The following is a 13,518-nucleotide window of genomic DNA, read 5'->3' on the forward strand; positions in this document are numbered from 1 at the left end:
TGACCAAACGTAACATTACTTTTCTGACAGCAGAATAACAGCTGCTTTACTCAAAAAACATGGGGTGCCTTTTTACCTTCTGAAATCGCTGTATGTTAATGCATAATAAATAAGGGGTATTTGCTGGATTAGCCAGTGCCTATTATGCCGTAACAGTTGCTTCCTCCAGCAACATTGCAGCATATAAAATCTCATGATAAAAAGTAAAGATGTCATATGACTAGAGGCTAGAGATTACTCATAAAACAGGCAGACAAAAATCAAAGTCTATACACACTACACTCCTTAAGCATCTCACCTCTTATCAAAGAGCAATGTTTTAATTTAGTCTTTATCAACACTTATTACCAGATCTCAAATACTGCAAAGAGTGGTTTGTGATGTACTATTTACTCCACAAAAATTCTTAGCACTTGTTACACAGAAAAAATGGTCTTCAGAAGTAGAAAGCTGGTGCGTTTATCTGTCTACCATTCCAAACGAACTCAGGCATGTGGGCAGTCATGTGTTTTACACAAATCATTAGAGATACAGGAATGTTTTGAATAGCCATCAATGGTTACATCATTAACTATAATTTACTGCAATGACTTATGATTTTCATTTCATAGAAGTGCATTAAGAGTGTGTTCTACACATACATTAACACTCCCCATCATAAAATAAAGCCATTTAACTTTTCACAGAGTGACTTTTATGATGCTGTTACAGAGGAAACTAATTGTAGCTAAAGCATTTATTTTTTAAAAGGTCATGGCTTTTTATTGTAGTTTATAATATTTAAATGGCAGTGTATGCGTGTGAATGTGCACGTATGCGAATGTGGGGAACATGCGTGCTCAACAATGAACCCATCCAACACGTTCTGAAGACAACACAGAACAAAGTTATTTGCATATTTAAGCTATACCAACGTAAAACAGAAATCTAAATTTTAAATAAGTTTTGGAGACAAATCAACACTAATGAACAACCACTACTTCAATCACTGTGTGAATTAAAACAGCACCATTAATAAAGCTTAGGTGTTCTGTTGGCGAACATGTCTTCAGTCCCTAGCAGATCATGCAAGACCCTAGTTTAGAAGCAGCAAGCACAAAGGAAGTAGGTTTAACATTATTTTGTTTTGAAGCTCCATTCAAACAAAAACTTCAGGAAAGCCTACACAACTCAGAAAATCCCATCCAATTTTAATGATTGCCCCGAACGCTTGATAAAATTTCAGATTTTCACTAGATAATGACAAGTGAGCTTATCAAGCTAAAAGATGACTCAGAAGAGTACCTTTTGCTCCCTTTCCTGCATGTAAAACAGCCAGTGAAAAATCAAAATGTTTCCTTAGGAAAAAAAGGGCTTTTGTTTGAGCTAAAAATAAGTCTAAACATCCTGTTCTTTACCTGAATTCTCAAAACCAGCTGTAGGTAGTAACCATGTAGGGAGAAACTACAGAGGGCACTGTTGTATCAGTTATCAAGAGCTACAATGGTGACAGGGCCTAAGAACAGAACACTGTCAGGAAAATAAATAACTGACTAAAGAAAGAATTCAGAGTTAGGAGAGCATGCAAATGCACTAAACCTAAAACAATAATAAGGCGAAAAGACTGAAGCTGTATTTCTGAAGGAAAATGGACTGAAAAAAAAGTTCACATAACAGACTGTCAAGCTGATAGGAATACTGCAGTGCACACATTTGGCATTTTCCTTTGTAGTACTTTTCATGGAAAAGGTAACTAATCATAGCGCCGCCTTATCCCTTGCAAACAGCAACCTATTACTGGAATTCCACTCATAATCAATATGAAAATATGTGATGACTGTTATGCAATTCTTCTTTCTGTTCATAATTTCTGCTGGTAGAATACCTCCAGACTGTACAGTTCTTTTACAGTGTAAAAGGCCAGTTCAGTTTTATTCCTTTTTATAATGACAGTTACGAATCAATCATTTCTCTTTTTAAAATGGTAATGTTGGAACAATATAAAACAAATGAAATCCCAGGCTTTCCAGAAGAATTACCTTTAAATATACTGATCAGAAACATTAAGTGTCCAGTTGAAAATAACATAATCGTTGTAGGTATGTTATTCATATTAAAGGGGGGGTTGGGGGTGGGGGAAGAGTGTTAAACAAGTCAGCTTAAATAATGTAGTAATTGTATAAGAAAGCAAAATTATTTTTATAAAGAATGAGCTTTAGAGAGAGAAATATTTAGGACGACAAATTTGGTAAATGTTTTACTGTTCATTTATATGAAAGCTCACCTATCCTTGATTGTATTTTATTAGAACAAAAACCCAATTACATTTCATTAAACACTAATAAATTTTAAAACATATATTACTGCTGCCTAATGAGAAGCGTAAATAACATAAAGCAGCCAGTTACCTCAGGACAGAACAAGGTAATACTATTTTTATATTTTTCATTTTTATCCTTAAAAAGTATGATGATAATGTTAAGTAAAAAACCAAAATACTGAAACAAGACATAGATAGTATGATTTATTTAAATGAATCTGTAGAGAAGGTGTTGCTCTTTTTCAATAATCTGGCAGCAAAACCCACAAGCAGCATGTTTTACAGTACTAGAGCAAATAACATAGGACTGCAATGAACATTGACACAAATTCACATTTAAAGGGGAAAGGCTACACAGAAGGTATTTTCAAATTAAGTTAGGCAATAATTTCATAAAAAACCAAAGAATAAATGTTAACAGTGAAGATGCTCAAACACACAAAGCATCTACCAATTAAAATACTTTTATTTTTTAATTACAAAACCAGACTACACAAATATATTTATCAAACAAGATCCTAGTTCCTTCACAGACACTAAGACCTGGAATTCCTTGTAAGTGATTTAAGTAATTGTTTCAAGCAATTTGTTAATAAAAGATGAATAAAACCAAAAACTAATGTGCTTGTCAGAAATGGGTTTCATCCAGGTTTTGCTATCTTCGGCTTCCAAACAAGCCCTGTATGCACAATACCAAGTGGAAAAGTTCACTAAATTTCAAATTTTCTTTAGCCTAATTCTGTTTCTAATTCACACTTCTTTAAAAATTGTTGAACATACTGCCAGTCTAGTAATCTGTTTAGGCCTTGTTTGTTATTAGCATTGTTTCTAGCAGTCTATTTTTGCTAAAATAAAGTTTCATCTCATTTTATTGTTTCTAGGTATTAATAAAATTTCACTAGTATTTTTATACTCCTTTTGAAGTGTACATGACTGCAGGCAGGCAGGTTGCATGCATGTACACAAAACTGTTTGTTACATACACAGTATCAATGAAAAAAATGCTTATTAACCTACTAAACATACACTAAGAAACCAGGCTAAAACAACTATCAAGTTAAAATATGTGTTTGTTCTATGTAGCACTTAACTTCATTTTAACTCAGAAATGCTGTAGTTCATTCCTAAATATGTGCAACTGGATCCAAATGGGGCTGTTACTGAAGCTGTTGAGTCTATGCATGTCACTTAAATAAAATTCAAACCATGAAAAAAGTTTTGATAACATTTACAAAATTGACTTAAACATCTTAATGTATTTTTCCATTTAACTACAATACTGAATGCCAAAATGTTAATAGATAACTCTCTAAATATTCAAGATATTTAACGAGATATTTGAGGTTCCTTTCTCCCCGTGCAATACAGCACATTAAAACCAATTTTACTATCGTAATTTATTCAAAGCTTGATTATGAGCAATAGCTGCGAGAAGAAATACAGCATTGTTGATTCATATACAAGCATTTCACTTAACTACATTGGATAATAGCAGTGCTCCTAAAGGAGTATAAAAGCAAAGTGATTAGAAGTCATTACTGTTAATTAGCATTCACTTTACATTGATAGGGATGAACCTTTTCTGTGCTGAACAAATGGAAAGCTTTTATCTGAAAGTCTGCCAAACCTGGTCAAGGTAGGTACCGAAATAAAGTGTCAGTGACCAGTGAGCAGAATTCAAAACAACAATAACAAAAAAGAAAAACAAAATCTAAGGATGTATCATCATCCAATTAGTGAGATTCAGTTTTTAAACAGGAAAAGGTTTGAAGGGAATGAGTAAAACTGGAAACTCATACTTCACATTCTGCAATCTCACTGATAAAAGGAGGAAATGTGTGTTTATCAAACTTGCTGTGAGTGCACGGTTCATTTGGCGTCCTGTAAACAGTGCCTGGCTGCCCATTTCCAAATGCATGTGAGAATCCTGCAACCCAGAACATCATATTCAGCAGGCAAGGTCACACTAGAGATGCCCTGGAAATGGGAAATTAGGAAAATCTGGCAATCAGAGGTTTAAAGCTGACCAGAACAAGCCCTCGGGCTTGCTTACCATCTTTCACCACCAGCCTGACTGTCTCTGCTTATTCAATATTAACACAACAAGACTGAGAGGGAGTGAAAACAACTCCACACACCTAACAGGGAGAAATACAGTGACTTTTTTGTTTATATAGAGCTCAACATTTCTCACGGTAAGAAACTACCTCAAAGATGTGGCTCAAGATCCCCTTCTGGAAAAAAAATTGACCCTTCCTGAACAGTTCAGATGAGACATGGAGAATGACAGGCATCCTGTTGATTAAAAATTTCCTTGTTCCCATCTCATTTTTAAATTCAAACTTAAAAAAAAAAGAAAATCTAAACAAACCCTGTCTTGTGCACGAACAAGATACGTACTTATTTTTATACTGAGTAAAGCACTGCCAACTACGCAATTACTTCTTACCCTCTTCCCTTAATTCACACTTTCATTCACTGCTAATGACAATGGTCCTTCCCTAGCTGGAGGAAGCTATGGAGCTCCACTCCAGAATTAATTAAGAGAAAAAGTAACATGTTGATTAAAAAAAAAAAAAATCATTGAACATGATGACTGCAAAGGGACAATTCAAATTCTCACAGATAAAAATCTAGTCATTATAAAAGGAAGAGGAACTTAGTCTATGCCACATGAAAATCCACAACAAATATTTTGTCTAAAAAAATAAATAATCTTTACTTTATGAAGTTACTTATTTCTTGTCAGTGTAGGTAGCCATTTCATACTACTGCTAAAAGTTCACATTTAACTTTCATGTCTAAACGTAAAAAGAAATGTGCTAAGACATACTGTCTCCCAATGTTCATCTAATCATCATGAGTAGTAGATAGCCCAAAAATAAATTTCATTGGTTTATCTACCTCTGCTCCCCATACCTGGGCACTGAAGACTTTTTAGGATTTTTTTATCAATACTGATGTTACAATTTCACTTGCTGTACATAAATTTTATGTTTCAATTGCTGAATTACATATAATCTATCAAAATATCAAGTCTGCAGTATTCTTCATTTGCAATAATCTTAACATATGGGGAAAAAAATTAAGGAGTGATTATTTTTGAAATTCAGCATAAAGACAAATACCTCCTCCTGTGACTTGATCTTTTTTGAAAAAGTTGAGAAGTATACCTACAAGGAATTAGTCTATACATCTACAAATAATTCAAATCATAATAGGGAAAATATCAGATTTTCTTCAAGTGAAAACATGGGAAACAATGTCTAGAACACTTCTGCATGCTCCTGAACTCTGAGTACCATCAGTAAGAGGGGGAAGCTACCTACTTTGGCTGAAGTTACAAACTGCAAAAATATTTTGGTGAACAGCATGGCGAGGTCCTCAGATTACAGATTGTTGAAGTCCATCAGGATTCCATCAGTAATAATATCCAGATCTTTAAGACTCCTCAGAAAATATGCAAACTTTATTTGTATGAGTTAAGAGTACATTACTAGTATCATGTAAATACTACTACTGAAGTCATAGGAACTATGAAGAGCTGATGAAAATAGATATCTAAAAGCCAAATGACTCTTTATGAATACTGTATCTTCTAAATGCATTTTATAGCAGTGAGACAGTGGAGCTACGCCAACAGTAGAATATTATGTTACATTTATTCATGCACTTTTTCTGATGGGAGCATCTAGACATTTCACTCTACAAAAGCCACAGAACGTCAGTCATTAGACTGAATCTGAGCACTCGTTTTACCCATTGGCCACAACAGCTAAATTCTGGAAAACAGTGAAAGGAAGACTGTTTCCTTAGCATGAAAGACTAGCAGCAGTAATGAGGAACTGAAAGTTTTTATATTCTGTGAAGGAATTAATACCTATCCAAAGGCCACAGAATAACCTTGTATTTCATCCATTCATCTCAAATCCTGAAGAACAGTTTCCTGAAGAACTCCAAGTCTTAAGGAGTTTCACTTAATAATGATAGGACCTAAGTTACCTCTATTCCACCTGAACATGCCCAGCCAAAATACTTTGAGACAAAATATCATCTTAAATAACATCTACAATTACATGCTATTGCAATTTTAACTCTCACACAGGAATACTTCCTGTCCTCAGTAAATATTAGTCTGGGTCTGCTGGGGGGGGGAAAAAAAATCACAATCCTGTCCTTAAAAAAAATAGGAATCACAGTGTTAATTCTTTGTTGTTGAAACTAAAAACCATGTTACTTATTCTTAATAACTGACTGAGTTATAAGATCATTGCACCATAATGTGACAATAATGTAGAAGATGGTTTTCTTTCTTCCTCTTCCACGTTACTGATAAAATTAAACAGTGCCACAAAGGCCATTAATATTCAAATGTTTCATATATCCAATATATCCAACATAAAATCTTACTTTTCAGCCAACGATCAATAGATGATATTGTAACTAATAATCCAGTCTTGTGATCCAATATGCCAAAAGAAAAAAAAAAAAAAACCAGCTAGAAGAAAAATTGCTTTTATCAAGTTGAAGAATTCTACAAATTACTCCAGCAGTGGAAACTTATGAAATAATGGCAAAGCCTTCACAGAGAGGAGGAGAAGGCAAGAAACTTGGAAGAAGACAGAACTGTCTATTGAAACCCAAAAAAGAAATAAATTATCTTGCATTGATTTGTATAGTCTGGAAGTTGCTACAACCACTGCCCTAAATAAAAGTTTAGCCATAGTTCTGTAAGATACTGAAAACAATGCAACATTCAACCCATTTAACACCATTCGTCTGTGTGCTTGCAGAAAACATGAATATATGATTTGGACAACATCATAAGTACACTGAAAAGTGGAGAAAGCACTTAAATAAGCCTTTATTGAGGAGTATGTTGTAGAAAAGTTTCATAAAAACGCATCCATGCTCCAGGTATTTCTAACCACTAAAGGGAAAGAACTACAGTTTTCCCACACATTTGCTAGTTTCAAAGACAGCACTATGATTAAACCCTGTAAGATACTTCAGATAACTAACAAACTCCAGTGCTTACATGCTTTGCTGGAAAAAGCTCCAATATGCAAAACGACAAACAAGGCTATTGGTAATCCCTATTCAGTAGCATGGAGAGTAGGTTAAATTATTCATTAGAGTTCAGGATTTACAAGTCTCAAAGTAAATATTCTACTATCAGGTGAGGACTGCATAGTAAGATACATTTAGACATGATATAAACTCTCTTGTATGTTTCACAATAGATACTGAAGACAGAATCTAAACCACAGCATTAGGCAACTACAAAGTAAATATAAATCTCCTTCATACCTATCAGTCATCTGGGTTTGTGACAATAAAATTAGAAGGTTTAGAGTCATCGACAGTCAGTATCACTTTCTGAGTCCCATGAACTAGAACAGGACTGTCATCCTGAGCTTCCCAGCACTGCAGGTGAATATTTAACTTTTTAGAAATCTTCTCATAACATTGTTTTTTAAAACATCAAATACTTTCAAATTCATACTAGTTTTTCAAATATGTTTTGTTTTAATTTTTTACTAAAGAAGTACCTGCAACACAAGCGCTTCACAAACTGGAAGTGACGTACACTATGCGATTTTGATGTAGACAAACCTTTCCTGTACTCTTGAGCCCAAATCATTTGACAGAAAAACAGAGCTAGTTAGTTTGACCATTGTTTTGAAATTACATCCACTCAAGGTTACGTTTTGACAAGGCTTCCACAGAATTTCCCCCCTACATTCAACAGAATGCACATTGAGCTCTCTGTTTAAAACTATTAACATTTGGGGAAAAAGAGTTCCAAAAGCAAAATCCTCAGCAATTAAGACTTAGATAGGAAAGCTACAAAACTGCAGTTACAAATAAATGTGAAAAAAATAAAAACAGAAGTTTTCAAAGTTACTGTTAAGACAAAAAAGAAAAATTTTCATGTCTTTTTCTTAAAAGTTAAAAACCCAAAGACTTACAGCTGCTGTAGCTTACATCACCCTAATAATTTTGCAAATATTCAACAGAATATGCAAGAGTTCTACTGAAACTTCTGCACCAGAATTTCAGAGACAGGTTTGTCTGTAAAGGCACGGTTATCCAAAGCCTAGCATAAAGCCAGTATACTGTTAATATTTATGTCTTTAAAATATCATATAGTGGATTTAATATTTCTGTACAGGAAAGAAATAGTTATTTTATTCCAGACAACTTGATAACATCTCTTTCAACTATAGTTATAATTATCATGTACAAACTTCCAAAGCAGAAGTTGTCAAGATTTAACATTAGCGTTAATTTATGTCAGCCATCCATTCCTCCAAAGACAGCAAGAATCGAAAGGGAAGTATCATCTTAATTGCCACTAATCTGCCCATTTTTAATTAAATTGATCAGTAATTTATTATCTTACCCAGTGACAGAAAGCTGTTAGCATGCAGCTTTAAGAGACAGCATATACTAGTCCTTCCAATTTCTATTACTATCATGGTTCAAAAATAATTTCAAACTGCTGTACCTTACTTGTTTCAATTCCTGTCCCGCATGATATGCACATTCCATTTAAAATCTCTGTGAAGCACTCTAGACCATAATCATAGAATCATTTAGGTTGGAAAAGTCCATTATGACCATTGAGTCCAGCCCTAAACCTGACACTGCCACGTCCACCACTAAACCATGTCCCTAAGCAAAACATCTACTTCCCTTTTAAAGCCCTCTAGGGATGGTGACTCAACCACTTCCCTGGGCAGCCTGTTCCACTGCCTGACAACCCTTTTGTTGAAGAAATTTTTCCTAATATCCAATCTAAACCTCCCCTGGTGCAACTTAAGGCCATACAGCCTACATGCACTGTTCCCCTGTTAAGTATACTCCACACAAGTGTATGATTTTGATTTTACTTTGGAGGAACATGATTTCCCTGCCACAAATGTTTAGAAGATGGAACATTCAACGCCAACATTGTTCAGAAAGCACCCTGCACTCGAACCACATCCTTAGGTCTTATCTGCAAGTTAATTTTTTTCAAGGAAAGAATAAATCTGAAGCTTTTAGGTTCATGAATCTCAACTCTTATTTCAGTGGAGGAAAGAGGGTTAGAAAATATTCAATACCTGAACCGAGGACTACAAATATCTTCAGCTGAAGTTTCAGAAAGCAGTCTAGCAGTTCCATCAATAAAATTAAATGTGTATTTACTTTTTAAAAAAATAATAAGTTTAAAAATTAATAAGTTTTTATGAACATTGTATTGGTTTAGCCCTGTGCACTGCAGTCACCAGTACAACTCACTGGAATAGACATAGCATATTCACTCAAAATTTGTGTAAAACTGCAGCCAATAGGAGGTTTTCTATTTATTTCAATGAGATATGATTGCATTCTGTTGGAAAATAAAGTACTATATGAAACATTTCGGAAAAGAACAGAGAATAAGTTTCAAGTATTTCAGGTAAAATGGTCATTATCTCCCTTTAATTGGTTTCATAGTTGACAAGGATTGATATATGTTATTGCTACTATCTGATATACTAGAATATAATTACAGGGCTACCAGAATCAAAACTATCATTGCGAAATATTCTGTGATACTTTCTGAATGATCTGCAACATGCAAACAAACAACAGATTTTGGTTTACAGAGCATAAGTGTACAAAAATGGAAATGTCTAGACACTACTTTCCATACATTGTTAAATTCACAAACCCCAAAAGATCCCTCATTCCAGTAATCAAGCAATGCATTATTTCAAATATGAAACTATATAAACATTTTATTTATAGATATTTTTACAATTTTTGTAGTATATGCCAAGCACCTCTTACATGTATTTTTATTAAACAGGAACAAGGGTTTGGCTTGAAATGGGGATTAGTAAGTCTGATATACATTGTGGAAAAACAAATAAATTTACACTACATATTTACAATACCAAGAATAAGAAAGGAATGGAAGTAAAACTTGTGAAAGCGTTATTCTTTTTTCCAAAGCCTTCCTTAAATACCTAAGTGGATCATTTACTTAAATTCATATGAGTTATGCAATATCATTGTCACCAATTATTGAAGTCTTTTCATTCAGCATACCTTAACAAGTTTCATGAGGTGGTAAAGGTCTTCAACCTCATCTTCCTGACATGCAGTATACACTCTCCCAGTATTTACACTGGTACCCTTTATGAAACCACGATAGAGTGGCAAATCCAAGGCATCAGCATACAGGTCAATGGCATGGTGTCCTACTGTCTGATACATATAGCTGTCCAGTTCATCAGTCTGCCCTGCCACAATTAAGAAACAATCATATTAGGTACATTATTTCAACAATTACAGATAATCACAATACTACAAAGCACTGAGAAAGTCTAAACGCTAATATTTTTTGGCTCACAAACAGATGTTCAGTGACAATACCTCTATAAACATGGAAAGTAAAAAATATAGATATCTCCACCCAACAGACATATAGGGAAGAAGACATCTGTTGCAAACATGCAGCCCATTTGGAAATTGTGGTGTCTATTTCTTCTTTAGTATTCCTCCCTGCTTCATCCAAAAATCTCATAACGGTCCAATCGAGTCGCTATTTATACGGTAATTTTAATAGTAACAGAGTTCAGAGGCACAAACCCAGATGCATTTCAACATACTCAGAGCAAGAAATTTGGAATGCACAGCAGCACTGAGAGGAAGCAATAGGTTGTCAAAATTTCCAAAAACTTTACAGTTAAAATTGTTATCATGGTCATCAAGAAAGATGAGATTATTTCTGCTTAAGCATAATAAAAGTAGACTGCTACAATGTTTTGACATAGCTTAACATACAAAAGGAAAATGAAATCTGTTATAATATCCAGGCCCTTTCTGCCTTCACTTAACTTTAAAAATTAAGCCTGAAATGAAATCAACTCTTTGCCACTATTTCTGTAACAGGGAGAAAAAAATTAACTCAATTTTCTTACAAGCAGTTTGTAGCTAAAAGATAATAAAAAGCAGCTAGAATGCAGACATCACAGACGTGAACAAAACTATACGATAAGCTGTTTACATATTAAAATCTTTCAGATATTTTTTCAGATTCATAGAGCAATACATCATTATTGGTGAAGTCTCTATTTTAGTAATAGCTATTCCACTATTTTAATCCTAATGTAATACTGAAATTTCTCTTAATTTATACAGACACATCAAGCATCTAGACTGTATACCTATGTGGCACATCTTGAAAAGAGAAAGGTTTATAACATGGACCAAGATAACTAATTTGCAATATAACAATTAGGTCACCTCACATCTGATGCCACACAACAGATACACTTTTACTCAAAATAGCAAAATCCAAATCCACAACCACAACTAACCAACCTAGACCAGAACAGTTGACTTTAAAGAAAACTCAGTGTTTTTCAACATACATGAATATGACAAGGTCTTTAAACTGATACTCAGTTCAAAATACACACTTTATTAATTGAGACTCTCCAGGCAACAGTGGTACATGATAAAATAAAACGGATGGCATAGAATCCGCTATTGCCTGAAGCACCTCAATTAACTTTCCACAAAATTTCCAACTACACACTTAAAGAGAGCATTTTATGATTTTAATGACAACATTCTACATTTCTGATGTGGATAAATTAGTTTAAAGATAACATATTTCAGCAAGATTAGAGATGATTATGTCCTAGCTACCCAGAAAATAAATTGAAAATAAATCCTAGCATTTGCCAGTTCCATCCCTGACTCTCATGTGATGGCAACACCCTTTTTCCTTCACTTTCTGTGCATCTTCCTACCATACAGTTATCAGATATCATACTTAATTGTTTAACATATGTTGAACAGTTAACCTATGTTAATATACTTTAATATTCTCCCCTACCAGCTGTGAAACAACTCACTTTTCAGGTCTCACTTCAAGTTCAATCTATGCTCTAGTCCAACACAGATCACCCTCTCACCTCACCACTGACTTCGATTACCCGAGTTTCTCCCACTCTCCTTCACAGAAATAAGTCTAGATACAGCCTGTGAGGAACTGATCAGAAATCTGGTCCAAGCTGAAAGGAAAAAGGCAGGAAAAAGAAGAGCATCAAGGTCAATTACAACCCAGATCAGTTCTTCAACCCAGCTCACAAATGCTGGACGAGAATAATGGAGGAAGAGACACAAGGCTAAAAATGAACAAGCAGCAGCAAAACTGCATCTTTTTGGCAGCTGGAATGGTTTATGCCAGTTTAAAGCATTGCCAGAAATAGTATTTGTTCTGTTTGATGATATCCTCTACCACCTTTTACTATTTGTGCTACTGAACTCACACAATACCTTGGTTTACCATGAGGAATATTTGTATTCTCCCCTTTTCAAATTGTGTAAGAAATCCCTTTCTTTTACTGATCTTCATCTTATTTCAGTTTATTGTTTTGGGATTCCCCCCCTCCTCTCTCCTTTAAGGAAAAATACATTTAATACATCTCCACTGCATTTTCTTTTTTCTGCCTCTTAAGATTTCTAGATTCCTCTTCAATATGCAAAACTATACAAAAACACATGAAGGAATTTAATTCAGGCACAGCTGTGCCTTCATTTTTTCTAATATATGAAAAAAAAAAGTCTCCTATAAGAAATGTGGGTTTCATACCTGTGTTTTTGGCAGGTCTTAAATTGGCTAGAGCAACAATCTGATGCCCAGCAGCAACACACTGCATCATATTATAACAGCTGTCCTTCCCACCGCTGTAAGAAAAAGAAAATAGTGTAAATTAAAAGTACTGAAAAAAGGTTTGGTCTCTTGCAACTTTTACCTAAGTACTTAAAAACTAATACCATTAGAACTGGTGATAAAATTTTGAAATTAAAGAAAGACTGCAAAATATTAGCAGTAGAAAAATGATGATTTCACCATATGTTCACTATATGTGTATAGTGCATACATAGAGTATCCATAAAGCAAATGTCCAGTTCTGTATCTTACCATTAATCTGAGAGGTTCCATGGAAAACAGCCACTTACACTGGAATCCCTTCAGAACAAGGACTGTCTTCTACTCCAGAGAAGAATTACTTTGTACTCATTACTATGTAACATGGATTAAAAAAAACCAGTATCTGCTCCAGAGAGTTGCCAGCATTAGCAATCTTTTTAATGAGGACTATCATGTTAGGAATAACATTTATCCTTCATGGGATACTTTGACCAAAGTTTCAACATTTTAAACATAC

General features: G+C 34.3%; 1 protein-coding gene across 1 annotated transcript; it reads right to left on the minus strand.

The window, feature by feature from the left end:
• Positions 1-4,092: 4,092 nt before the first annotated feature.
• DPH6 (diphthamine biosynthesis 6) lies at positions 4,093-13,033 on the minus strand (the record flags this gene model as incomplete). Its single annotated transcript, XM_010148790.1, is given in 5 exon segments — positions 4,093-4,190; positions 4,193-4,234; positions 4,237-4,276; positions 10,382-10,575; positions 12,939-13,033. Coding segments are annotated over 5 exon segments (469 nt in total), but the record flags the coding sequence as incomplete, so codon positions are not given.
• Between the last annotated feature and the right edge of the window lie 485 nt (positions 13,034-13,518).

The sequence above is a fragment of the Eurypyga helias genome, unplaced genomic scaffold, assembly GCF_000690775.1.
Source record: "Eurypyga helias isolate BGI_N326 unplaced genomic scaffold, ASM69077v1 scaffold18850, whole genome shotgun sequence".
Classification (NCBI taxonomy): domain Eukaryota; kingdom Metazoa; phylum Chordata; class Aves; order Eurypygiformes; family Eurypygidae; genus Eurypyga; species Eurypyga helias.